Consider the following 26,816-nt stretch of genomic DNA (forward strand, 5'->3'; position numbering starts at 1 on the left):
AAAAAAAAAAAATCTGCTACATAGCCAACCAGCCTGTATCAGATGAGCTACACCAGGAACAACCGTTCTCCACTTGCTTCAGATTTGCCTATGAGTCGCAAATCTGTGCTGGAAACCCGGTCTGCTTTCCACAGGCTACAAGACAGATGACTAACACTAATCTCATCACACTACCATTTTGTCGGAACAATGACGATGCGTTTCAAATTCTTTTCTGCCATTTGCTCCAACCAGTTAGTTCTATTAAAAACCCACACCTCCCCCCATTTCCCCACTCTGTTCATAGCCAAACCCATCCTCACTCCCTGCTGTTCTCTCCCCTCATCTACTTCCTTGAGAGATACTGCACCAACAAAACAAGCATGCACCCTCCCCATCCACACACATTCACTTACTTGCTGGTGGACGTATCTGGATACGTTGGGTTGCCACTGGTCTAAGGGGTCAATCACAGTGCCATTCAGGGCCTCACTGGAAGGTGGCGGGGGCACTGGAGGTGGCACAGCAATCTCTTGGTACGTGTGGTTTCCAGTTGGATAGGAGTAAGGTGTCTCCTCTGTTAGAAACACTGGTCGTTTGGAGATATGCGAGGTGGTGGATTCCAGGTCTGCCAGTAAGGCGTCTGCAGGAAAGCAAAATTAAAAAAAAAAACCACACCCAAAATGGTAAAATCCTGGACTACAGCTTTTTCTCTTTCATCTCATTCACGATATCCATATCAGAAGGTCTTTGGAAAGACTTTTCATCTAGGGTGATCTACTAAATGCCGTGAAAAACATTACTGCAGCCCAGGACTGAATGGGTTAATCTAGTAAAATTTCTAGTACAAAGAAAATGCCAAAAGGTAAGAAAGCAGCCAGAAAAACTGTGTCAGTCTCAAGATTTTTGTCCTAACTGGAAAACCACCCAACAACAGGGACCCGTAGTCTCACTGCACCCCACAGAAAAGCAGCCTAGGAGAAACCTGCCCAGAGATTGACTCACAACTGGATATTGACACAGACTAATTACAGGCCCCACATCATCACAGAGTCATTTACTGTGGCCGCAGGCACTGCTTTCTGCAGGAAACAAGATCTCGGGAGGGGTTTTCTCCAGAGTCTAAAGGTAGTGGAAGAAGCATGAAACTTTCAAATTAGTCCATCGGTGCAGTAGGAGTATGTGTTTCAGTTTTCCTAACAAAAATCCCTCTCAGTACATCACACAAACAGTTAACTAGTTTCCAGAGGCTGCCAGGTAAATGCCATTTCTTCTCCTGGAAACAATTCTCAACTTGCTGGGTGGAGACTGCTCACAAATTCCTGAAGAGAAGAAAAACTTCCACCAGCTAGAAACACCGGCACTCATGCCAGGCAGAGGAACCCACGTCACACAGTTAGCACCTCTCAGAAATCTTAAAGCAGGAAAAATGCTCTCCCTCAGAGATGGGGCATGAAAAGGCATTCCCACCTTTCTGGATTTCTTTCTGCAAACTATCCTCTGCCCATTCCCAACCCTGCACTCCTCTGCACTGACTCACAGGCAAATACCAACTTGTTGGGCCTTTCTGTCCTGTGAACCCACCCTGCGGAGCCCGCTGCAGTCCCCGGTGGGGGAAACTCCAGCAAGTGACTGCAGGTCTGCACTGTACTCACTTTCTAAAGAAAGCATCGCTGGCCAGGTGCCCAGCTTTCCACCGGGGAAGCACGCTCTAGTGCACACCTCTTTAAGGCTATTAGAGAGGAGCTGGTTCGCTAGGGACATCAGCGCTCTCCATTATCAGAGCATCAGGACATACCTGGCAGGTCAATTTGAAGATGTGGAATTCAGCCAGACAAGAGTAATGCAACTTCGGCAGAATTAGGAGAGGAGGCTATCAGAAACCCCCTGGGATCTCCCTCCCCTCCGCGCAGGACCCAACTGTCTTCAGGCAGTCTCAGTTAGCAGGATTTGTCTTTCTCCTCCTGCACACAGCAGGTACTTGATACTCAGGTTTGGGCCGGGAGGGCTCAGCCTGAGCGAAGCCATCCTGCAGTGTCCTCCGCCAGCGTCACAAGGAGCTGAAGTTACCAGGTGGCACCAGAACAGCAGCCCAGCCGCTGCTCGCCCTAATGGCTGCCTACCGGCTCTAAGAGGACAGGCACCTGCCAGCTCAAAGCCACTTCCTGAGCAGAGCAGACCACACCAGCCAATGCACTTAGCAGCCCTTCAAGAAAATATATTAAAGGGTCAAATGGAGGACAGTATTATTGCATTACAAGATGAGGAAGGTGCTGCTTTTATATTCCCTCTCTTCCACAAGCCAAGGCATCACAAAAGAAAAACAAAAAAGCGGTCCTGCCCTCAGAGAACAGAATACAGCCATTAGCAAATTAAATACTGCGTTAAATTAACTCTATACACCTTTCATTTAGTCAAAAAGATGCCACAGGCATCTTCCTAGAGGGGCCAAAATACCCCAGAAGCAGATTCTCCAAAGGGATACAAGCTTTCTGCAGATGGGGAAAAAGGAACGTAATCTTCTTTTTAAGCAAAAGAACAGCTGGTGGATTCCAGAGTGAACGGCACATACCTCAAGGGAACTGCTGAAGAGCTGCAACTCCTTCACCCAGGCAGGTCCTATGACTGGAGGTTTCATGCACACAACCTCCAAGAGAAGTGCTGTCCGAGAAGGTGTGGTTTTTGCTTCTCCCCACCAATGACAAAGGCAAATCAAACTCCACCAGGAAGTGAAAATCCCATGAGGGTGCTGGCCTCCTCTGGCCCCGCAGAGGGGACCCGAAGCATTTCTCCACCCTCCACCCCCAGCCCTCACTGCAGGACAGGCAGATGTAACCATCTCGCCACAAAATCCTCCTCCTCGGCTCAGCACTCTGCTGAACGAACCATCACACAGAAATCCGCTGCTTTTTACTAACGGCACAGAACCGAGTTTGGCTAGATTTACTGGTTGGCTTTTCCAAGTCTGCAGAAGAAGAGGGGTCTGGAAATACCAGGAGCACTCTGTCCCCAGGTTGTGAAGGAGTTAAGGAGAAGACATTACAGTTTAATGATTAACTTCCCGCATACCCTCCCCCTTCCTGACTTGAGCAAACAAGGCAGAGCTGAGGAACAGGAAGCGCAGGGAGGAGAAAAGGCTGGAAAGGAATCACTCCGTTACTCAAACTGCACTTCAGCTTTGCAACTGATACCCAAGCAGCTGCACGAAGGCACCACCCCGCCCGGCGGGACAGGAAAAGGAGCAAGCCAGGAGCAGGACAGGCGCTCACACACCGGTTTACAGGTGGCAAAGGACCTCTTCCTTGCGCTTGCTCGCCCCCATGTTCTGCAAACCCAGGGTCCACCCTTCCTCACGCCCCAGTCGCTCCCTCCAAGCTCACAGCCACCACAGAGGGAAGGTCTTCCCCATTCACGTCCATCCCCGTTGCCGCTTCCAGCTACACAAACTGTTCTCCGATCCAATCCCATCAGCAACCACAGTTCCCTGAAGTTTGGCTGGACTGGGAAGTCGTGCCCGTTCAAAGGGTCCAACAACAGCAGCAGAACTGCCCCGAGGAGGGCAGGGCGAGAGCAGTGGTGGCACAGTGCCCGCTCAGTCCACCCCACCTTGCAGGGCTTCACCCTTCGAGAGGGAAGCAACTCTGCAACCCACAGGCTGCAAATCGCTCCCTTGGAGGTCAGCCTAAGGAGTTTTGGAGTTCAGAGACCGACTGGAGGCAATCATTCAAAACCCAACCAAAGGGATTAACATTTTGTTTTCAATGCAGCACCTCATCCCAAGAGGTCCCAAAGCACTGTGCATTCATTTAGGATTCATGCAACTTTTTAACGCTACCAGAAGACAAGGTGAGATAAGAGACGGGGGAAAAGAAGGGAGATTTATTAATGGAAAAAAAGATGCATCGCTCTCTATCTTTCTTGCACAAAAGGGACCAGACAGCTGTAACCTGATGAACTGTAACAAAGATGCTGTGCCCTGTGCAGCGCTGCACCTCACGTTACAGGATTGAGTTCACTACAGTGACCGCTCCTTAAATAGAATATTAAATACTTAAATAGAAATATTAAAGGTTCGATCGATTTATGGGGTAATGAAGTGTTCCTTCCCAAGGCGACTCCTGAGGGACAGTGCTGCAGGAGGTGTAAATCAACCAGTTAGTCCCTCCCAGCCCGTAGGAAGCAGTTGACTGGATCATCCCAAGGCACTGACGCAGACCAGCTCCCACAACCACCAGCCGTCAGAGGGCACCACTACATCCTTACATGGACAGAAAGATGAAACCCGACAGCAATGGCTAACTTGGCAGTAACTTCACCTCACTTGTTCATCCCCGCAGAGTTGGGAACCTGTCCCTATTTTAGGCACACAGAGACTTTCTGCCGGCGCCACATGTGCTGCACCTCCCCACGGAGACGTGCATCTTCACACCAGCACACGCAGCGGCATCTCAGGGGCTACCACCCAGTACTCTGGAAACAACCACACACACCGACCTCACCACAGTTCTACTGCTGCCCCAAATACTCTGAAATACTACAGACACAGCTCTAGGAGGCAGAATCTCCCAAGGTTAAAAGATCAGAGATTCATTTATCTCTAGAAGATAGATTTAACCATTTTGTAGCAATAAAGTAAGACAGGGTTATACTAGATCTTCAAGCCATTGCTCCTCCACAGGATCACCCCGCCTTCCACTCTCACCCCTACAAGAAGCTACTAACACAACCCACAGACAAAATGTCAACTCACAAACACGTGGATGGTGTGGAATCGCACAGTTCAGTTTCCAAAGATTCAGTAGGGTGCAGCCTACCCACAGGCATGGGCTGTGCATATAGAATTTGTATTTTCCACTCTATTAACAGCGTGCTGCTCAGTGGGGTGTGGAAGAGTGAGGGAGACTTGCTGAAACACCACCAACCCAGACACTCCTTGTCATCACGATGCTGGTGCAGTCACACAGCTGATACAACCCTAACTCACTGTCCGCCGTAGTGCATCTCAACATGTGCATGCCTGGGTAACTCCACCGGCTCAGGTAACTTGGCCAAGCACCTGGTAAAGCTGCATGCAAACATGAGACAGAGGCACAGAAGGACAGAGTCCTCCTCCCTCCACTGGACAACCCAAAAATTACACGCTCAAGTGAAATCACCTTCAGGCCACAGGGCTACCCAAACCACATCCTCCCCACTTGGGAGGATGTTTGTGTTCGCATTCAAGTGGTTTTTCTATACAGATTTTCCTGTGAAGGAGGGACAGTTAAAGAATGATGTCATATTTGATACCTTTACTGCTACAAAGCATCCCAAGACATTCAGAGGTCCAGGTGCATTAGTCTGCCCCTCTCTCCCTTCCCTCCCTTTTGCCAAAAATCATTATTAACTACGAGGTCCCTGGGATTCTGGTCTTCAAATCCCAACACACAGCTCTGCATATACATTAGATATGTATGAGTGGTCCTTAATACCAACTGCATCGCTTCAAGGTACTTCCCAGCATTTGACAAAGCTCTGCTAGTCATTTAGACAGCCTGGGACAAGAACTCTCAAGCTGATGTCCAATGCATTGAACCACTCAGAAAAAATCCCTTTTGCCAAGAAAATCAGCAAGATGAAAGAGCAGAACAATACCTTAGGGTAAGTCCCATTTACCAGTTCAAGCTGTGCTGAAAAGAGTAATCATCTCCCAAGTTATATACTGCACATTCCTGCGCTATCTCCCTGGCCCACACCTCCATCAGGCCGAGGAACAGCTCACACATTCCAGGGGCTCCGACACAGGCTCCTTCGCTATCACTGCGTGTCAGCACTCGCTGTCCTGCAAATGCAGTATCCTCCAGCAGAAACAGCCCCGTGTGCAGCTGCAGGGGCACATTCTTCAGCTTCCCACATCCCAGGTTTGTCTGATAAAGAGCAGTAACGCCAGCCTAGGGATCACAACGCAGTTCTGAGGTACAGAGCAGGAATGGATAACATGGGGGCCCCTTTGTACTGATGCACTTTTCTATAAATCTGTACCGAACCCCCTTTTCTATAAATCTGAGCCGCACTCAGGCCCCTTAAAGAGATAAAGTTATTAAAACGAACAAAAAAAGATATTTACATGTATCTTCCCATGCATATCAAAACATATTCTTTGTTCACTCCCCTCTTCCTGTGCCTTCTGTGCATCTCAAAAATGCTCCTGGATTAAGGTGGCACAGTGAAGCAGAACACATCATTATGTAGTTCTGGAAAAACCTATGTGACAAGGCATCGACAAATTCACATTTGCCAATTGGCATCAAGCAGCTTTTTAATGCTAATTTCTCCTCAAGCAGTAAATAGTTTTCCACTATTCATTAAAAAAAAAAATCCTTGACTGCTTAAGTGAGACAATTTAGAGAATTCTAAATTTGCTTTCCTCTGTTAAGGAGAAGTCTTCTCCTACTGAGTGTCCAGCATAGCTCCAGCCTGTGCGAGGGCTGGAGCGACACAGCATGCTCAGTCAGCTCAAAGATGACAGCATTAGTGCCAGAAGAGAGAACACTACCTCAGATTTCCATATGCAGTTCATCTCTCTCAACAACTGAGGATGAGCTATTAAGCCATGCTGACACAGCAAATCAGAGCATTATCAATATAGTAAGCAGATCAGGATGGTGGTCAAATTTTCTTCTACATCTCATCTACTGCTGGGGAGGAAATGGAAGCATAACTGAGGCAAGATACTTCAAATGCCTCAGATATCAGCCTTTCATTTTCAACAGCTGAAAGTCACATCTGCACATCCATCAAACCGCACGTTGCCTGTAGCTCTGTTTCTTGCATAGGACATCTGGAAAGTGAGCGACACTGGAGACAGGATTCTTCATCCAGCCACCGCGCAGAGCAACTGCCTTCAGTGTCCAGCCACAGAGTCCCATCTCCCCCAAGCATCTCTACTGCCACATGTCCCTGACAGCCCAGACAGCACACTGGGTAATCAGGATGAGATGTCTGAGCACAAACTACAGTATTTCCTCTAATGCAGCTGCAGAGAACAGGTATCTGCATCTCCCCTGTTCTTCCCCACACCCCTGTTTCCCCAAATAACAAGAACTGCTACAGGTTTTCCTGGCTTAGGCAGCAGAAGATTCCCAGAGGACTGGCAAATGGAAATAAAAAGCAAGATAGCTGTAAGGGCAGGTCTACACGAGGACGTGGACTTTACATGACAATCGTGTCTCACTCTGCGCAAGACAAACTGCAGACCTCTCATTTGCAGAATGGCACACCCTTCTCCAGCCCTTTTTTTTTTTTTTTTTAATACCTGTAAGATGCTGAATTCAAATCCTTGATTTTTGCTGTCCCCTAAAAGAATGAGGGGAATTCCATCTCCAGAACCGAACCCTGAGCTTGCAGACTCATCTGAGCAGCCTCTTTGCAAAATCCCTGAATGCAAACTTTAAAAATCTCATTAGGTTCAAATAAGTCTTCTCTCTCACCTCCAGGAGTAAATGCAACTCCAGCTCAGATATGGGGAGACAGCTCAGGGCAGTAACCGAATCCCTGGCAAGACAGTTTTACGTTGTGAGTAACTGCAGAGGAATGGGGAGCTTGGGTATATTTATCCTATTAAATAGCCTTTCAAAAGAAACATTTGCAATGCTCTGGAAGAGCTGCTTCAAAAAGACTTGTTGGAGCCTTGCTATAGGGCTTCTCACTGCCCTCGAGTTTGAGTCTGGAAGGGGTGGGGGGCCCCAAAGAGCCACACTGACGACAGGAATTCCCTTTTTAACAGCAGTTTTGACTTTTCTCAGCAAAATGGAAGAGCATTATCAGAAATAGAAAAACCATGAACAAACAGGTGAATGCAGGCATTGACTCCCAAGTACAAGAAATGTAATAACAGGTTCTTAAGCCATTATATTCTAATCAATGTTTTTAAATGCAAAAAGATCAGAGACTACAAAAGCAATAAAATACAAAGACTACATTCAAAATGAGACCTTAGTCTCATTTTGTGCAATTAGATGCTCTTAAAATCCTGAAGTTCTCAGGTTTGCATATATAGAAAGCATGTAAAATAGCTTGGCTTACTTTCTAAAACATTTTGAGAAGGAGACATTTAACAGTTTTCCAAAATTTAACCAATATGTTGAGAAGGTGGTTAGAATACAGGACACGTAACAGCTCTCTTGTGAAGCAGGGACAGATTGTTATTTAAGATACAGAAAAATTCAAGGCCAAAAGATAAGTCATTTGCCAGACCTAACAACTGCTGGAGTACCAGTACAGAGCAGCCACTGGTATTTTTACTTCACATTGTCTAGACCTGCCTAGAGGAAGTTCAGATGACATGGTCAAAAAATCACTCAGCTATTTCTTTAATGTGTTCCAGTGACTGATGTTTATTCTAAGCCTTGCGCTTTCTCATTTTGCAGGTATTGGTGCAAGTCATGCCTTGTGTCACTGCTTAAAAAGAACGTCCAGACTAGTATCAATACGTGGTACGGTGAACTCTGATAGAAGACTATATCCGTGAAATCCTTGAAGCTTCTCTGTTCTTTGAAACCAATACTGCCCCTTAGAATAAGCTAGACTATGCATTTGTGGCACTGATTTACAAAGTTGTGTGGGTACTTCAGAAAAGCTTAACAGCAAAGGCAACCATCTAGTAGTTGTTATGCCTAGCTACACCAGGCTGCAGAGACAAACTAAACAAGAATTCATCCCAGGACAGACAGAACTGCTTTCAATCACGTGATGGCAGCCACTGAGAATCCCATCTATGCCGTAACTTGAATACAGACAGCCAAACCAGTTAGTTTTCCCCAGTACAGCAGCCCATGCACCCAGCTCTGACCACTACCAGCAAATGTCTAAACAAAGGCAAGACACTGCACTGTGAGATGTGGTCTACATGATCAGCTGCAGCAATGACTGTGGCTTCCTGTCCCAACCATCAAGACCCAAGCTGGGGACTTTATTCCAGAGCTTGTGGCCAACTAACTGGTCACAGCTAACATGCACTACTACTGCCCCAAGCACAGGGTTGTAAAAGAGCGTGCAAATACAGCCTGTTTAAAGTAATTTAAGTAACTGTTTATCAGTAACTACTCACTGCACATTTGGGGATTAAATGCAAACCCTTCGAGTGCTCTGGCTGTAGTTTCAGCACAGCTGACACCACCACACGCTGCCAGTGTAAGGGAAGGGCCCAGCGATCCCTGCTTCCCCCAGCATGCAAAACCCACGCTGTTCCTGGAACTTGCCCTGCTGATCACCAGACACTTTCTGAACTAATTCAACTTACTAATCCAGTAAAAGTTTGCTGGGTTGTTGGTTTTGGTTTTTTAGATAAACTCATTATATTTCTTGGAAGCATAGCTCCAGCCACTCTATGACTTAAGCAGCTTTTAGAAAATGTTTTAAAGAGAACAATGGCAGAATTTAGCCCTTGTCTAAAGTCAGCAAATAAAACTTCTGCTTTAGATAGGAAATACCATACTTTCATCTCCAAAACTCAGGCCAGGACACAAACTGTAAAATCGAGCTCCATCCTGCCATTAGTTGAAAGAAATCACCCATCCTCCTGTCTGATTCTCATAATTACTCTGCATCTCAGATGCAGACAAGAAAAAATGCAGCCTGAAAAAGGAGCAATCAGCAGACAGCACAAACTGAAGTGCTCTTAAATTCTGGAGACATCCCTCACCACTACCAGCCACTTCGACCTGAGCCTACACTGACATTTTGTTTTGGCTCTGCAGCCCCAGAATTATGATACAACTCAATCAGTAGAGCTGCATACCTTATGTACCTACTGGTGCTACCTCATTTGTGCCACTGAGCCTAAGAGTTAGCTTTTGACACAGACTACTCCTGACCATAAAATTTTGAAGATGACCCAACTCTGTACGCTACAAAAACCCAACAGAAACCATCATGTGAGCTCAGACCTTCCACCAGATCCTTCTGAGGGGCAAGAGGGCTATTTGTACATGTGCTGGAAAACGATAAAGGTCACTGCAAGATCCTTCCGGCAACTGGCCACACCACTTCCTTTCAAATTAACACAAGCATTTCACTGAAACTCAGACCTGCCCTGTAACCTCAGCAATGGTGTATATGTCAGCATGGTGAGGGTGCTAGAGTGCCAGCATCACGAGAGGCCAGCTAGTTCCTGCGTAACCCAGCAGCAAGGCTTTCAAGGGCACAGAGAGAGGCACTCTGTAGGAAACCAGCTGACCAGTTTGCAGCTTGACACCAGCACTCCCTGGGAATCACAGCCCCATTCCCTGAGTGAGCATCTCGGATCCACCTCTTGTCATCTTTGATGCAACAGGCTGGGAAATCCTTCAAGTGCTGGCTCTGTTCACATCACTGAGTTGGCAGGAAGGTAACCTAGTCTTAACCAGACCCACAGGGCACAGGATCATCAACGCAGCATGCAGGCTGAGAGACACTGCAACTGCCTCGAAGATCTGAGTCAGCACAGTTTCCTGGATGAAACAACAGAAATCCACAGCGCTCTCTGGCCTACAGTCCAAGCTGTGTGAAGGAACCACAAAAGATTTTCCTGTAGGACCAGATTTTTTCCACTTAGCTCTTGAACACTAAATTAGACCCCAGCTCAAACTGACTGAGAGAAATGAACCACCACCTACAAAAGAGAAACGCATAATCGTTCCGCCTTCCGCCAATTTCCTTAGAAAAACTTTCATTCCCCTTCCACTACCTCGGAACAGTTCATTAGATGGCTGAGATAACAGAAGTCGTCTCGCACGGCACATAACCACTTACATGGTCAGAGAGAAATATTCCTCAATGTTAAAGGTTTGCTGAGCATCCTCACACTGGAAGTGATTTGTGATTTAAGTACCATCTCCTTTCAGAAGGGATGTACCTGATGCTCCAGAAAAAAAACAGTAAAGTTACCAGACCAATTTCCAAAGAAAATATGGTTTGAATATGGTTTTTTTTGTTTTCAGCTGAAAAGCTGCTAAACCAAGTACAGCCTTTTCAAGTTCTTCAAATTAACCTAAGCTGTCCACTCCACTGCCGTGGCTATCACATTTGGAAGCTGTCAACAGAAACACCAGGAAGAACAAACTCTTACTGGCATTGAAGATCTAAGGACAGCATAGAGCAAAGCAAGGCCATACAAATCCAGCTTAATCTGGCTGTTGTATTCTTCACGTATTGCCTCCAAGAGGAGTTCTTGAACTTAGTAGCAGCACTGTGACATCTCTGGTTTCAGAGCCTGCTCCCTCCCAAAGGGGTGTCCTCCCATTTACGTCTCATTTCCAGAAAGTGCTGGGGAGGGGGGGAGGGAAGGGTTATTTCCTGTCGTATACAGCATCCTCTTTTTTATAGCATGGCTTTCTCCACACTTGAAGTGAAAAGAGACATCTTATATTTACTTCTCTCTGTTTATAGTCCTACAGCTCATGCCAGGAAAAAACACCCTATGCTAAGACCTGGTGCCTTAAACTGAATTCATGTTCCAACTTACACTAAACAAATAAATGTTTTCAGTTTCACAGCTACCAAAGGCTTCTGAGAATGCCAGATCCCCAGCTACACAAGCTTTGAATGCCTCTGTATAGTGATTCACAGACAACCCGCAGTTGTGCGAAGCTAAAAGAGAAAATAATCCCTCGCGTGGTTCCTTTCTATCTAGATTCACTATACTCTCAAACTGAGTCCTGAACAACAGGAAACAATTACCAAAGACGGATAAGCTTAGTCAAAAAATTCTTCCACTGCTCTACGAACAATCTTCAGGAGGGTCAGGAAAAGTTTGTAAAGGGTTTGCAAGTCATAGCTCCAGCACATCCTGTGACACAGCGCATGCAAAAGCAGTAGGCAGAGCTAATCTTATCACTTGTACAATGTTTAAGAGCACAAAGCCACGTTCTGGTTTACTGAACGGAGAAGCTGGAAATTGCACAAGAGAAGTCTGTGATATGTAAAATGCTTCACACAGACTTAACCAGCCTTTACTCAGTACTCCAACTCATGACCCTCAGTGATTCAGAGCACCATGATTTAAGTACTACTGTCCTCTCAGATGATTCCCCCACCCACAAGTTACAGCGCTAATAGCAGAAGTGGAAGCCATTTTCAGTCACAATAGTTGACAGCTCCACACCCTAAACTTAAACCTCCATGTATTTCCTTTTCTATTGATATAACAGGCTGTGACCTGCAGCAACTATAGGCAGTAACATCTGCAGCCACTGCATCTGAATTCCAAGGAGGATCACAAATTAGAATCCTCACCCTAACATTCACACCCCCTTGATAGCACAAAAAATAACCTACCTTTCAGAAATGGAGAACTGATATGCAGGCCTGAACAGCCCAACATAACATGGCAAGTCCATGTTATATCAGAACAGAAAGCAAGTCTGACTCTCAGGCCTGTACTAAAAATACTTAAGTTGGAATTTCTCAGTCTGAATCTGCAGCCTGCTATGAGCTCCACCTGCTACTGAGTCTTTTGTCAGAATCCTCTCCTTTTGGAAGCAAACGAATTGGTGTTCCTACAGGCAGTTATAGTTAGCCCTATGAAAGATCACGAGGAACAATCATCTGCACAAATTAGAGAGTCTCCATCTCTCTCCCTGTGTGTCAACTGCCAAATTGGAAACAGCTTTGGTCTCCAAGGAGGTTAAGTGCAGCCTCTGATGGTCATCTCCTAGAGTGGCTCTTCTTGTGCAAGATCTATTTCTGATCTCCGCCTGACAGCAAATAGATCTTCAGGCATTTCCAGGAAGTCCCAGACAAAGGCATTAGCAAATGGCCAGTATTGACCTAACTGTCTCTGGGAGGGAGGCGCGTTGGCTCAGACAAAAGTAAAGGACTTTAGCTCTGTTCAAACACAGCAACCCTCAAACTGAACAAGAGTGAAACAGCATCCTGGCTGAGTTTGGTGGAAGGAACAGATTGGAGTGAGTGTAAATGCTTTACACAAGCGACTAAGCAGTTAATACCATCTCAGTACTGACCTGGGCTGGATTGCAGCCAACATCCTACATGGAAAATAAATTTAAAAATAAAAATAAAAGTGTTAGTCACCAATGCACTAACCTTTTTAGTCCTCTATTTATCCTCACACACACAAAATAGTAAGTTAACCCTCCCCATGCATGTCATAAGAATTTTTATTTGCTGCTGGCTTCCCTCAGAAAGTTTCTAGAAACTGGGATCAACATTCAAAAAAATCCAGCAAGATCCGCTCTCCTCCGCCAAAACAACAACAACAACAAAAAAATCATAAAAACCAAACAAGCAGCCACTGAACTGACCCCTCAGGGACAATTTCCCAGGGCCAAGGCCTCTGATCAAAATACCAACTCCCTTGTATTCCTGCAGGAAGAGGGGCTCAGCCAAGCCAGCTATCTGAGGAACCAGACCCTTCCTGCTACATCAGCATGCAGCTACTCCACAAGCGCTAGGTCGAAACACAGCACGGGCTGCCACTTTACAAACATCTAACAAATCTAGTACAAAGGAGACCTCCATTAAACAGAGCAAAGAGTCCAAGGGTGGGTATAGAAACAGCAGGAAACAAGACACTATAGATTTTAAACCACAGCTCTGGTGAATGGAATAAACAGAAGCTCAGGGCTCAAGACATTTCTAGTCCCTTGGCTGATCAGCCAGGCAAACACTCATGGAAATAGTGCCAGCAGCCAGTAAGAGCATCACAGCGCTGGGAAATTTATCATACCCTACAATTTTGCTACAGCAGATGCCACTCCAAACCCGTGCTGCTCTCTCCAAGTCAGGTACGTCAGGTTGATGCCATATAATTAATATCTTGCCAAAAGTTGGTTTGCCCTCCTTGTGCAATGAAAGGAAAGACTCCTTCTACCTCCTATTCTTCTTCCCTAGCAGCATGTCGAGCTACTGGGAAAGTAATCTGTCTCCTCCAGCAGACTAGCTTTCTTCCTTTCAGCACGAAAGTACGCTCCTTAGAGATCCAAACTGGGCAATTTGTTCTCACGCCTTTCTGGATAACAGACAGGCAGAGAACAGTAACAACTACAAGGACAGTAGACCAGAGTGGAAAACACTGCCATCATTTCTGTGCCAGACCCTGCTCGGCCCTGGCCTACAGGACTTGGAGAAAAACTGCCAAGTGCAGAGGTGTATGGCACCCAGCTACTACCAAGCAACGCTCAACGTGCCCACTGAAATGAGGGCAGACAAGGGCATTTTTTAAGCGCTGGGTGGACTGTATTTGGTTTGAGATTTGCCTAACTGTAGGCAGTTAGGTCTGACTTGAACTGAAAATTGTCATAAGCAGCATCGAGGTTACAACACATGCTAATCCAGTACTGGATAACCCTTCTGAGCAGCTTCTAAGCAGTAGCTTAGTGCCATAAGCAGTGGCAAATCAGAACAGTGAACACACAGCAGTGATTTCCAGATCTTTGGGCGACAGCAAGCCTCGTTTGCTTGCACTCCAGAGCCCTCAGGTGGAAATGACAAGTGCCTAAGTTTAACCACTTAAGAGGACACCTTACAACAGCTGTAGAGTTCTTACCACTTGGAGATCATAATTTGGTAACTGCTGATTCTAACTCATCTAGGGAAGGAAAACATATTACATCAGGGTTTACATGGGAACGGAGCACAGGAGTTCCACTGGACAGTGAGCACTGTGAAGTGAAGGATACAGTTTCACAAGATGCAGAAAGGCAAATTAACAGTTCACCACTGCCAAAAATGGAGAGGTTTTACTCCCTCTTCCAGACATGTGCTGCTGCCACTTACTTGTGTTGGCTCTGGCTCTCACAAGACCCCTCTGTGAATCAGTTCAACAGAATATACACCCAGCCAAAAAAACTGACTGCTTTCTTTCGGGTTAGAAAAGAGAGATGAGCACAGCAGGCAGCAAGAAGGAAGGGGTACGTCCGAACAGCCGGACGAGGGAGCAGAAAAGGGGTAAGGGTGAGTGAAAGTAAAACCATCCCCCTTTCAGTAGCAGCAAGCCATTATATTGCCTCAACTGCCAGCAGGACCACCACCTCAGATACCTCAGCATCTCACCTTTGCCCCACAGATAACCATAGTCAATAATAAGATTGCTAGAGATCACTACAATCCTATCCATCCGCACATGTAAAAAATGGTTTTGGACACAGCCAGAAACACTGTCAGAGCTTGCACATTCTAAGTTAATTATCTGCCTTTTAAAAAGTAACAGAAACAGGAAGGCATGTGGACCCTATAACCAATAAAGGGAAGGGTAAGATTTGCATGGTTATGCAAGAATAGACATGAACTTAAGGGAGGAAAAAACCAGCATCTTTTAAACAGTGGAAATCCTATCCAAGCAGCATAAACGGATCTGAATATAGACCCATCCAGGCAAAGTGCCAGTTACAAAATCTGAGACATACATAAAGATGATGAAACGAAGAACAGAAATATTAGTATAAATTCTGAATTCATTAAAAGCATTAGAAGCACAAATTCTGCCCATGAGATGTAGAATTCCCTGGCTACCAGCAAAAGGAGGATTCCGGCAATAGAGAATGGAGACACTAAAGAGACACTGCAATCGTGTGGACACTGCAATCATATCCATGTTTAGTACAGTCTTATTGAGACGTTCCTACCCTGAAGGCTCTTAAATGGGATATCAGAATGCAAACTTGAGAGATTTTAGTCCTTGAAGAAAATATTTTTCATTAACTCCAGAAACTTCCCATTCAGTAAGTAACAAGCATATCTCCCAAGAGCATAAATGCAAAGAGCATTCAACAAATGCAAATCTACCCTTTAAAACCAAGGTATCTCAAGTTTGAAAAGCCTGTGCCTATAAGGAGAAATAAAGTCCCAGCAAATCTCACCCAGATACTGGAGATGCTAAATAAAAGGTTAGTATATTAAGATATAAATAAAGACAAATTAAAAAGACTTGCTGGCTTTACCTGCCAACCACTCTGAGGCAGGCTGTTTCCCCTTTGTTTTAAAAAAGGAACTTTTGTCAAATGTAGTATGTGGTTTAACTGGCTTGTTAAAAATATAATTACTAAGAAAGTACTCTCAAAATGGTGGATTTTTCTTTTTAAGAAGTTTTCATTTCTGCAAGGGTTCTCTGCAACAGAGAGCGGGAACAGACTTGGAAGCAACACCGAACTCTTTATAAGCCAAAAAGCGTAAGTCATCATCAGCAATTGACTTTACACAAAGCGCTGCCAAAAGCACAATGTAAACTCACAGAGCAGGGTAGGGGGAAATGACAACAAAATATTTAACATTTTTCAGTCATGTGGATCTTAGTACTACTTATAACTATAATAGGTAGAAAGTTTTAAAAAGAAGTTTTCAATCTGATGAGCATTCTACTAAAACTTAAAGATAACCCGAGTAATTACAGATAGTGGGCAAGCAACATCTTTGAAAGACAACAGAGTACAAGAGGCCAAGAAGCACATGGTTAAAAATCTAATTAAAGCAGCTTCTTTTTACTTCAAAAGCAGCTTCTGGGAATGAAAGGAGGACAATGTTCCAGAAATTATTGTGGGAATGGGTCCCCCAGCCTACTTTGGGAGAAGATGTGGGTGGTAATTTGATGGAGATTGCTGATGGCTCTACAGCTCTAGAGCTCTGCATTTTATTTTTTTTTTTAGCACTGGCAGAAGGATGTGGCCCAAGAGTTTCACAATGTCATGACAGAGGCCCACTGAAAGAAAGGAAATTGTTAAAGCCAGACAGAAAACTAACATTTTTAGAACTGGAATATATTGTAGCCAGTGAATGGAGAAGAGCTGGAGGATGTTTAAGGTTTTCTTATCTCTTCCTACTGTGAGAAGGTAAATGACCTATCCTTCTACCTATCATCTGGCATCATGACAGAAGTATTAGTCACAAGCCTCTTGCTTGTTTCATCACTGGCAAGAGAAATAGTGAGGATTTCTTTTTACCAAGAGCAGTATTAATAAAGCAATTAAATGCATGACAGCTTCTTCATCTCAAGTGTCCTGCACAAAAGTTGATGGTTTTTTATTAGGCACGGAAAAATTCTATTCTATCAACCGAAGGCTGTTTTACTCACAAGAGAACTCATGACCACAGAAAACTGCAACTAAAAAAAAAAAACTATAAAGACCAAAGAGAAAGTAGATTTTTGAGAGGTAAAGATGAGTAAGAGAGACCAATCTCCAGCACTGACCAAAAATGGAAATGCCAGCAATACTGAAATAGAAGCAGCATGAGAATAAACTTCCCTTTCATAGGTACATGAAATAAATCCTTCTTCAAATTACTTTCTAAAAAAGGGTTTTCAGCATGATCTCTGATTCTTCCTCCACCAATCCTATGATAAAAGTCAACAATCTCCTCAGATAACTGGAGAGAATATTTTGCACTAATCTGCAGAAGTCAAGACTCCCAGCGCCTACATTTCTGCTCCGCTGAAAATTAAGTTGACTTTTTTGTCTCAACTCATCGTATTCTTCCCTGCTATACACTGAACTAGGGCATAGTAGAAAATTGATTCATTTTCCTATCAAGTACCTAGATGCAAAGATATTTTATATGGACATGTACCTACTCACATCATTATCATCCCATTACTGTTGGGTACTTTCAAATTAATCTGATCCACTTCAGAACCACACCAGCATTCACAACCCACAGAGAAACAGAGGGACCAGGCTCTTCCGCTTACACATTAAATGTACAAAGACAACCTCCCACACACGCACAGCGGTGCAACTGCCTCCTCGCTGAGAACAATATTCCACTCCTATCTCTGCAACAACCCCAAGCTTAACTGTTTAAAGCAGCTGGAAAATAGACTAACTCCAATTCCTCCCCCCCCAAACAGAAAATAAAAAAATAGCTGTTTCTGCCAAGCAAGCACTGAATACACTGCATTCCATTTCATTAAAACAATTACTCAGAAGCCAGCCAAGAATTACATAAAGCTTCCTCCCTGCACCACCCCCAGCCCCTTCTCTTCAACCCTCCTCCCCAGCAAACAGCTTCCCAACTCTGCAAAGACAGGATCGCGCCAGAGCGATACCGTCCCAGAGAAAGTGGCACCAAACGCCTCACATCGCACTGGCTATTCCATCCCGCGCAGAGCATTTTTCAAACCTAAGCAATGCAATCAGAGGACTCTAGCAGATCCAGACAGCCTAGAAGGTCTCTGAATTTCACACCACCGTAATCCGTACCATGATGATCTGTTTCATGTAGTTTTCTCCCTCACATTTGATGGTAAAGTAGCATCCAACAAATTAAGCCCTTAACCAACTCTTACAGAAAAATGAGTGATAGCCTAACAGATTTTATCTCTAACTTGCATGGCCAAGGCTTTTAAGCACGATCCCAAGGCAGAAGGTGCTGGAGGCGCCAGATTTAAGCAATTAAGAAGTACGGGAGCAGCATGCCAGAGCAGCTGTGCTTGTGAGGCACTGCCCAAGGGAAGTGCTCAGGACAGCCAAGTAGCAAATCTCAGATTAAGCGCCAGCAGGATAGATTGAAAACTACAAGCTTAGGGTTATAAGAACCTGACTGAAATTCATCCCAAACTCCACACAGCCATTCCACAGCTCTCAGCCTGACTGACAGCGCTGAGCTCCTCGCATTTCACAGAAGAAATAAAAGGCAGCTTCTTCTGGCCAACACCACTCACCCACCCACAACACTAAGTTGGCCACTGATAAGAGATTTCATGACGTGGATGAAATGGCATTTCATTCCCTCCCCCAGTGCTCCAGCTCTCTGCAGGGATCCTGTCTAACTGCTGGAGCTGCTCGCAGCCAGGCAGAATAGTTCCAGCTGTTTATCACGCTGCCTAACCAGACCTACACAGCCCAAGAAATGTCTCCCACATAAAACCATAACGAACAGAGGGAGAGCTGCAATCCAGAAGTACTACTCTTAGGCATCTTACTCTCGTGGACCACCTCTGCCCAAAAGGGGTAATTTGCTAGCAGCAACAAAAAACCCTAGTCCCAAGGCAGCTGCCAGTGCTGAGGAATGGGGAGCACCAGACATAACTAATGGCCAAACGCGATGAGCAGCAGAGAAGACCAGCCACACCATCATCTTATTCCAACTCATGGGGCACCAGTAACCTCAACTGGCGTGCAGTTAGCCTTAGGCGCTTTTGTCTAACCCAGCTGAAATTAGTGGTTCCAACCCAAAAGAAACCTTTTCAGAGAGAAGCCTTGAACTTGTTTAGAACCATGAAAGAGGATAGAACAAGGGAGTAAGTAGTAAGCCCCTAATCCATGGCAAATCATTTACAGCCCTCCTGCCCATGACCTTTTCTACTCCTGGCTTTTTTTGCCCCCTCCTGCTCTTACAAAAACCCAGCCTAATCACAGTCCCTGAACCACCACAAACTTCCCGATAGCATGAAGTGAAATTCTCTACTCACCTTGCTCTTCAGGGATGGAAATAAAGCAAGATCCTATCAGGCGTCTAGACAGACACAGGATTAATTCTGTCTGCCAGCTCAATTTTGTGACAAAAACATGGGATTGGTTTATTCCTGGAGACCCCATACAGTTTGATTTATAGCTGAGACATTTAAAGCACAATTCCCCATACAAAGTGTCATTCAGAAAGTTTATTCCCTGGAGCGCCATTTACTTTTTTTGATGTTCTTCACATCATTTGCAAAATGTTAGAGGTTTAAACACATGCAATAAACAGTAAAAAAACAAGAAATCAAGCTACACTCCACTGCATGCGGCCAGCCAGATGTACTCAGTAGCTCACCCCGCAAAGCCATCTACACCAAACTTGCACATGATAATAAGAACACTGAGAGAAGTGGCATGACAAACTGCATTTGAAGACTTCAGACTACCCCATCATCATTTAAATAACTTGAACTAAACTTGTTCACAGTGTACAGACAGTCCAGCACAGGGAAAAAGGAGCCAAGCAATAACAACGCAGGCTGCCTCCCCCTGTGGCCTGCCATAAGTTCTCTTGGATCCTCAGCTTATGGTTGTCTCAAATTGCTTAGATAAATTTCCCATGTAAATTCAGAATAATTACTGTCTGCTACAAGAAAAAGCTGCATTTATATGAGCAGAAAAAGAGCTTACCAGACTCCTAAACAGCACAAACACATAACCTCAGGGACTCAAGTTCCTATAACTGAAACACCAACACCAAACTTGTTCCACAGCACTCCAGTTGCCGTTTCTACTTTGTTTGCTTCATCAGGATTTAAAAACATACATACACAGAAGAGAAAGCATGGATTTTGACACCAGTCAATCAAGGGAGACTGTCCCCAGCCAGCCGGTTTCTGCTGCTCTGGCGCCATTTGTAATGAGAATAAGCAAGAATGGGAAGAATAGCTAAGAGTGATATGAGAAAGTCATCACCCACCTCCTATTTTTATGGTATATCTTTAGCACACGACATTCTTTGAATGACTTCACGATGCTCTGTGGTAAAGGGAAAGACTAGAGTAGAACTACTGTGGGGAACTTGGAAGGGAAAGGAAATCTTTTCTCCCTACTCACAGCCTGTCATAACAGAGGATGAAGAAAGGATGAGCAATCAGAAGGGCAGAGAGGGAACATTAAACAGGGCTGAGAAGGGAATAAAAACTTATAAATCTAATTCAAAGTTGCCATTGTAAGCTCTTCCAGCAATGGTGACCGGAGAAGCTTGAAAGAGCTACTATTCTGATATATTCAGCTGGAAGCTATTTCAGAAACACAAAGACCTCAACAAATATTAACCATACTTTGCAGGTAAGGAGCTATTATCCCTAATTTCACAGGCAGAGAAACAATATGCCTGAAGTCAGGGCAAGTTTTTGAGGCTGTGGATAAATGGTTACCTTATGCTAGATTAAACATAAACCACAGCTAAAAAAGGTGGCCTCACCTACTTCCCAGTCCACTGTCCATGTAAAAAAATTACTTTCAGAAGAATCAGCTCGTGGATCCAGCTAACTGCGCAACAGTTATTGTGGAGACAAGGAAGGGAGATGGGAGGAAAAAAAAAAACCACCACACCTTACAGCAGCCAGCAGTTAAATCACATTAAACAAATTTGAAATCACAACTTCCACTCCTCTCCAATCCATTTAACTTCAGCCCAAAATGGAAAGGAATGGTGCCACTCCTTGCTTCTACACTATGCTGGATTTAGTTATCTTGCCACAGGGTGAGACAGTTCAGCTTATTGATCCAATGGCAAATAATTTGTTCAATTTGGGGGAAAGGGCTGGTTTTCCAAAAGATCAGCAATTTGAACCAATTCGCTCTGGTGCCTGATACTCACAAAGTAAGCCACAAGCACACAAGAGATGGGGAAGCTGGAATCACCGTTTTTGTCTGCGATCTGAAACTGGATGAGATGCAAGGTGAGATTTTACAAACACTGAAACAAGGACAGGACCCAAAGGTCTCCACAGTTCCTTACCTAGCATTTTAAAATATAATAGCCTAGTAGTCATGACAACCTGTACTTCCAGGGCTTGTTATTAAACCTAAGTTAGTTAGGACAGGCTAAAGTGAGCAAGAAACTCATTCCCTAAACCCCATCATCTTACCACAGCCTGGGGAAGCTTCCCACAGACAATGTCTCACTTTCAGGCAGCTGGAGCAGAAGAGCATCTTCATTAACAGCTTCCGCACCAGACAAAAAGGGGCACAGAAGATCAGCACACAAAGGGAAGGAGGCGTAGTCTGAGACTCGGAGCAGGAAACTGGGACCAGAGATCCTATTCACTCACACTGATTTTCAACTAGCACAGCACAACTGAATTCAGAATGTGTTCTGGCTTTCTCCAAAGCTGCAGCAGATCCCAGATACCACAACTAATGCATTAGTCCAATTCAAACAGATTGTTTTTTGGCCATGAACAGGCTTTTTCCCCCTCCTCTAGTTGCACAGATTTAATTTAAGGAATTTACATATGTCTTTCTTAGCAGTAGATCAGAAAAACAACTCTGATCTAAGTAGAAGTGAATTGTTATTGCTTGTTCTGCTGCCAGACTTCAGAATTTTATCCATCATTTCTGCAGTTTCACAACTTGTTTCATATAATAAATACACTTCATTGGGGAAAGAGGTGAGGGAAAGAGTGTCTGGAGAAATTAAAGTATCATGATTCCCTGAGAAAGGAAGAACAAGTAGAGAGACAGAGTTAAAGAAGATGTATGAGAAGTTAACCATTTCTTTCTTTAGTGGTAGAGATGGTGTCGGAGGATCAATTTTAACCAGGAGGGCAGCTGAACACTTCGGATAAGTTGACCTCTCCCAGCGAGGGACAAAGGAGCTAAAGACAGCGCAGAGTCCAGCCTTTCCATGGAAATAGAGCAACGAGAAAATAAGCCTCTCTCTGCATTGCACACTGCTCGAGGCAGAGGACTCCCTGTCTGAGTTGCTCGGGACAATGAAGTCCCTGTTTTACGAGGGGTCAGGACAGCTAAGAAGCTGAAACAAGTCAGAACCCCATTGTGCAGAGTATTAGTTCTGTTTACAGTCTTCTCGCCCAGCAGCAGGAATGACTCAGAAACCTGAGCCAGTAGAAAGCCAAGGGACCAAATTACTTTACCAGTGTTTCCCCCCAGTGCCATTTCCTGGGCGTAGCTGACCATAAGCAATTTCACACTAAACTTTCAGTCAAATAAGACCAAAACCTTATGACTTCCAAACTGAAGGAACTGAGTCAGAAACAGGCAAGCATCCCCCTCAAAAGAGGGACAGACAGCATAACCCTGCAGAGCACAGCAATCTTCCAAATGTTAGGAGAGATGACAGATGGAAACACATGCACCCCCCTCCACACTCCCATGAAAAATCAATGGCAAGATTGCTCCCTTTAAAGTCCATCTTGAGAGGATTAAGCCCTGAAGAGAGGGTGGGTTAGAGTTGCTAAAACAGAGGGAAACAACTTTTAAAGTAAAATCTCTTGTGCCGCTGAACCTTTGTGCCCAGAATTTTGAAGCCACACTGCTAGACAAACCTTCTGCAAAAGAAAAATCCTTCTAGAAGTGAGCAAGCACCTAAAATAAGAAGCTTACAGTCTAGTTTACATGCACAGCCAAAACACTGCCATAAATATGTTCCTATTAAACAGAAATAACTTCTTTGTAAAACATCTTTTACAAGCTCTAGTGAATGCTGTTTTGTTTTTGATTGCAAAATCCAGTCAAAAAAATCTGAAGCCTTTAAAAAAAAAAAAAAAAAAAAAAAACACAAAAAACCAAAACCAAGCAGTAGAGAAGTGAGAATTTCAAAGCCATCAAAAGAAAGCTTCTAAAAGCAACATCATTTCTGTTTGGAGTTACCAAAGCTCAAAAAAATAAGAATAAATAAAAGGTTTCACAGTAGTGTTTGCAAAAAACCCCTTTCAGAAAAAGTCTGTAAAGAACATTCAAAGTCAAAATCAAACAGTATCTGACTAAAGCAAATGGAAAGTTTCCTTTCTCTTACTCCTCTCACCATAAAATACATGACACGCTACACGAATTAGATTTCTTCCTCTGCAACCAACAGATCCCAATGGACTGTTCACACACTAGTTAGACACGGTAGCACCACAGAACCAAGAATAATTCAACATATAATTCAGTATCTCAAATTGTCTGAAGCAATTAAGTGCAGTTGGTCACTTGCGTGCTGGAAGCACAGCATGTAACAACAACACACTGTGCTCTGATAATCCCCTGAAAGGGGCGATAGCCCTGAGTTAGGATTTTCACTCTTTAGGACAAAGTTGTACTCTCTGTGCCAATTTACAACACTGCAGAACGGCAAACTCATTCAGCAAGCTTCCTGTCAAACTCCAAGCACATCCGCAAAATATGCTTCCTTAGAGAGATTCGAGGAAGACAATCTGGACAAGTCCGGTCAGCTGCTCAAATTCACTGTCTCCTCCCTGCCTTCCCACAATGTGCTATTCTAGTTTATATGCGGACCCAGCACCGAGTGTCCTGCACCATGGAGGCTCCCCCAGCTTAACGGGGTGCAGAGCTCTGAAACAGTTTCCTGTGTGAGCTGTGCGCTGTAACACCACGTCTTCAACACTGAGGGGGGAAAAAAAAAGGAACAAAGTTTTTTTTCAACTCCAAACGAATCCCCAAAGCAACACAAATCCATTCTCACGTTTGTTTCATAACCTCTCCAGCCCAAGCAGCATGAAATCGAGATACTTCTGGACCTCCATTTTACAGTGCACAAGTACACACTGATCAACTCCATCAGCTCCAGGAAGAGGGAGGAGATTTTTGATGAATTCAGGGAGTTAAGAGAACAGACATATCAATGGGCTTTGTAAGGTGTTCCCTCATGCCCAGCAAGGTCCATCGGGCACTAGGCATTTCTGCACCGCACAGATTCAGAATGGTGTGGAATTCAGATTTCCATGGTGTGGAAATATCTCAGCTGATTTCACTTGACATCAACTCTGAACCTGCAAGGCATATTAGCTCAGGCTCAATGCTAAACTACTTTTGGGCCAAAACTGGCCCTGGAAGCAGTGCAGCTATGTCCACATGGCACTGTGCCTGAACCAACAAGTCCTGCCGGACTAGCTTGACTCTGGACAGAGGCAGCGCAGATGTCTGTATCCATGGCACAGTTAATCCACAACTCAGATAATCCACCCATAGATAATGAGGAAAGAAAAACAAACAACTCTCACTTCAGTTCAAAAGTTTGACTTATTTCAGGGGAGCTGTATCAGCAGAGCATTGTTCCCTTATGTATGCATCCCAAGGTGAATGGCTTTAGAAAAATAAGTGAGCAATTTTGGGGCTAACAATGATTTGCAGAGGGAAAATAGCTGGTGTGCCTTTCCATGGTGAATTTTGTACACCAAAGAAAAGCTTAGAGAGAAAAAAGCTCCCACTTTTTTTGTTTACTGCTTACTGTTAGATAATCAGATCTTGTCCAATCTGAAAGACTGCACAAAAATTGAGAAAGACATGGTGTAATTACAGCTTGATGAAATGAAGCTGCTGAGACAAAAATTTCTATTTTAAAAATCAGATCACAAGTTTAACTTTTGGTCGTGCCAATGCATTTAACACTTCAGAAGAACGAAACAGACACATTCAGATTTTTTTCAGAATTTCTTTGCAGTTCACCTCTAATCCTCCTACAGAGGAAAGGAAAAATGTGTTGAAACTGCAGTAGCCTATTCGGACAACTGGAAAGTCACACTACCACTGTTCAAGGAATGCAACAATTGCAGTGGGCACAGTACAGCTCCCATGGTTCGTTAAAGAGCATGTTGATGAGACACTAAACTGGCCCTACACAATGCTATCTGTATGCTCACCTTGAAGGGCCACTCAGCAAGTCAATACACAGACTGGGTGAATCCTGTTCTAACTAGCAACGCATTCCTGAACAGGCTAGAAACTTGCTCTAGGAGCAGCACCAAATCCCCAAGAGATAACCAGTCTGATGGATATGAGAAACGGTAAACAGAACTGTCTCCGCTTAAAGAAATAAGTGTGAGAAGAAGCTGGAGTAGAAATTCATTCTGCTTGCACCACCAGCTACTTCACCCAGGCAGAGGGTGAGGCTTCACTCCCTAAGAACGAGTCCTTCGTGGTGCACCTTTCACCAGGAAGCCATGCAGCTGATGGACTCCTTGCCCCGTAAGTTTTATCATTAGCCCAATTCACAGTCTGTTTTCTGAAGGTGTGACCACCAGCTTTAATGCCAGCACTGTAATGTGAGCTTCCAGGTCCAGTAATAAAACTGCAATTTTCCTGGAGCATATCTTAACAGAACGTCTGGTTTCTATTAAAGGTAGGATGGAAGTAACGGATCGCAGCCCATCCCCAGTGTCTGATTTAATCAGTTTCATAAGCGGAACTCAGTCACCCTAATGTCTCCCAGAGCACAAGGGATTTTGGCAGATCCACCCCCTTTCCGGCTTGGTACCAAAGGAACTCAAACTCTCTAGATCTTTCCAGTGAGACCAGTTGCCTGACATTTCCCTGCTATGCGGTTTCGGAAGGTTTCGGCACACCTGGGAGAAGCAAAGGGAGGACAAGGATGAGCTCTGAGCCCGGCGGCACGTCGGGCAGGGGCTGTGCTCCGCTCACCCCCAAGGGCTCCCCAGCGATCGCTCTATGCCCGTGCAAAGTTACAGATCTCCCCCAAGAACAGGCTCGAGAGGCTGGGGCAGCGGCAGGGGAGGAGGTGTCTGCTGAAACCCGACCACGCTCCACGCTGCTCCCGAGGTACGGGACCGAGGGGCGCCTTTCCCGGCCGGGGCAGAGCCGGGACGAACACCGACGGCCCGGACCGCGGGCGGGCGGCGGCGGCCCCAGGGCAGCCCAGCCGAGGGGCCTGGGGGCGGCGCGGTCCGCGCGGCGCGGCGAGCCGGGAGGGCCTGCGCGGTCCGCGGAGAGCGACGCGTCCCCGGGCGCCGGCGGGCCCGGCCCGAGCCCCGGCAGGCCCGGCCCGAGCCCCGCGGCGCGGAGCCGGCGGCGCCGAGGGGCGCAGCGTGGCCGGGCGGGCCGCGGCCGCCGCGGGGGCTGCCCGGGGCGCTGAGGGGCGGCGCCCCCCGCCGCGGGGAGTACGCGCGGCTCGGAACTCACCCAAGTCGTCCATGGTGCCGCCGTGCCCGTGCCCCTGCCCCTGCCCGCTCCGCTGCCGGTGCCGCCGCCCGCCTCAGCGCCTCGCAACTTTCCCGGCCCGCCCCCGCGCGAGCCCGCGGCCCGCGCGCGCCCCCGCCGCGCCGCGCCCGCCCGGCCCTGCCCCCTGCCGGCGGCAGCGGGAGCCGCCGGGCCGGCCCCGGCGGGGGGGACGGGGCTTCCCGGCCCCGGGCGGGGCGGGCCGCCTTCCCCGGCACCGGTGCGCAGTCCCTGGGGTGGAGAAGCGCCCCGGGAAATACC

At 45.7% G+C, this 26,816-nt stretch overlaps 1 protein-coding gene across 3 annotated transcripts in view; it reads right to left on the bottom strand.

Moving 5' to 3' along the window:
- The window catches only part of PXN (paxillin), a 45,911-nt gene extending 19,369 nt beyond the window's left edge, over positions 1-26,542 (bottom strand). Inside the window, exons 1-2 of one of the 3 annotated variants that reach the window (XM_072880660.1) lie at positions 26,520-26,542; positions 396-622 (exon numbers count right to left, since the gene is read on the bottom strand). In XM_072880660.1, the coding sequence (XP_072736761.1) occupies positions 396-622; positions 26,520-26,532 (240 nt within the window). In that variant the 5' untranslated portion in view covers positions 26,533-26,542. Of the gene's footprint in view, positions 1-395; positions 623-12,273; positions 12,335-20,179; positions 20,198-26,519 lie in introns of those variants that run through there. The other 2 variants (XM_072880659.1, XM_072880658.1) reach the window with 2 other exon arrangements.
- Positions 26,543-26,816: the final 274 nt, after the last annotated feature.

The sequence above is a fragment of the Ciconia boyciana genome, chromosome 15, assembly GCF_034638445.1.
Source record: "Ciconia boyciana chromosome 15, ASM3463844v1, whole genome shotgun sequence".
In the NCBI taxonomy this organism is placed as follows: domain Eukaryota; kingdom Metazoa; phylum Chordata; class Aves; order Ciconiiformes; family Ciconiidae; genus Ciconia; species Ciconia boyciana.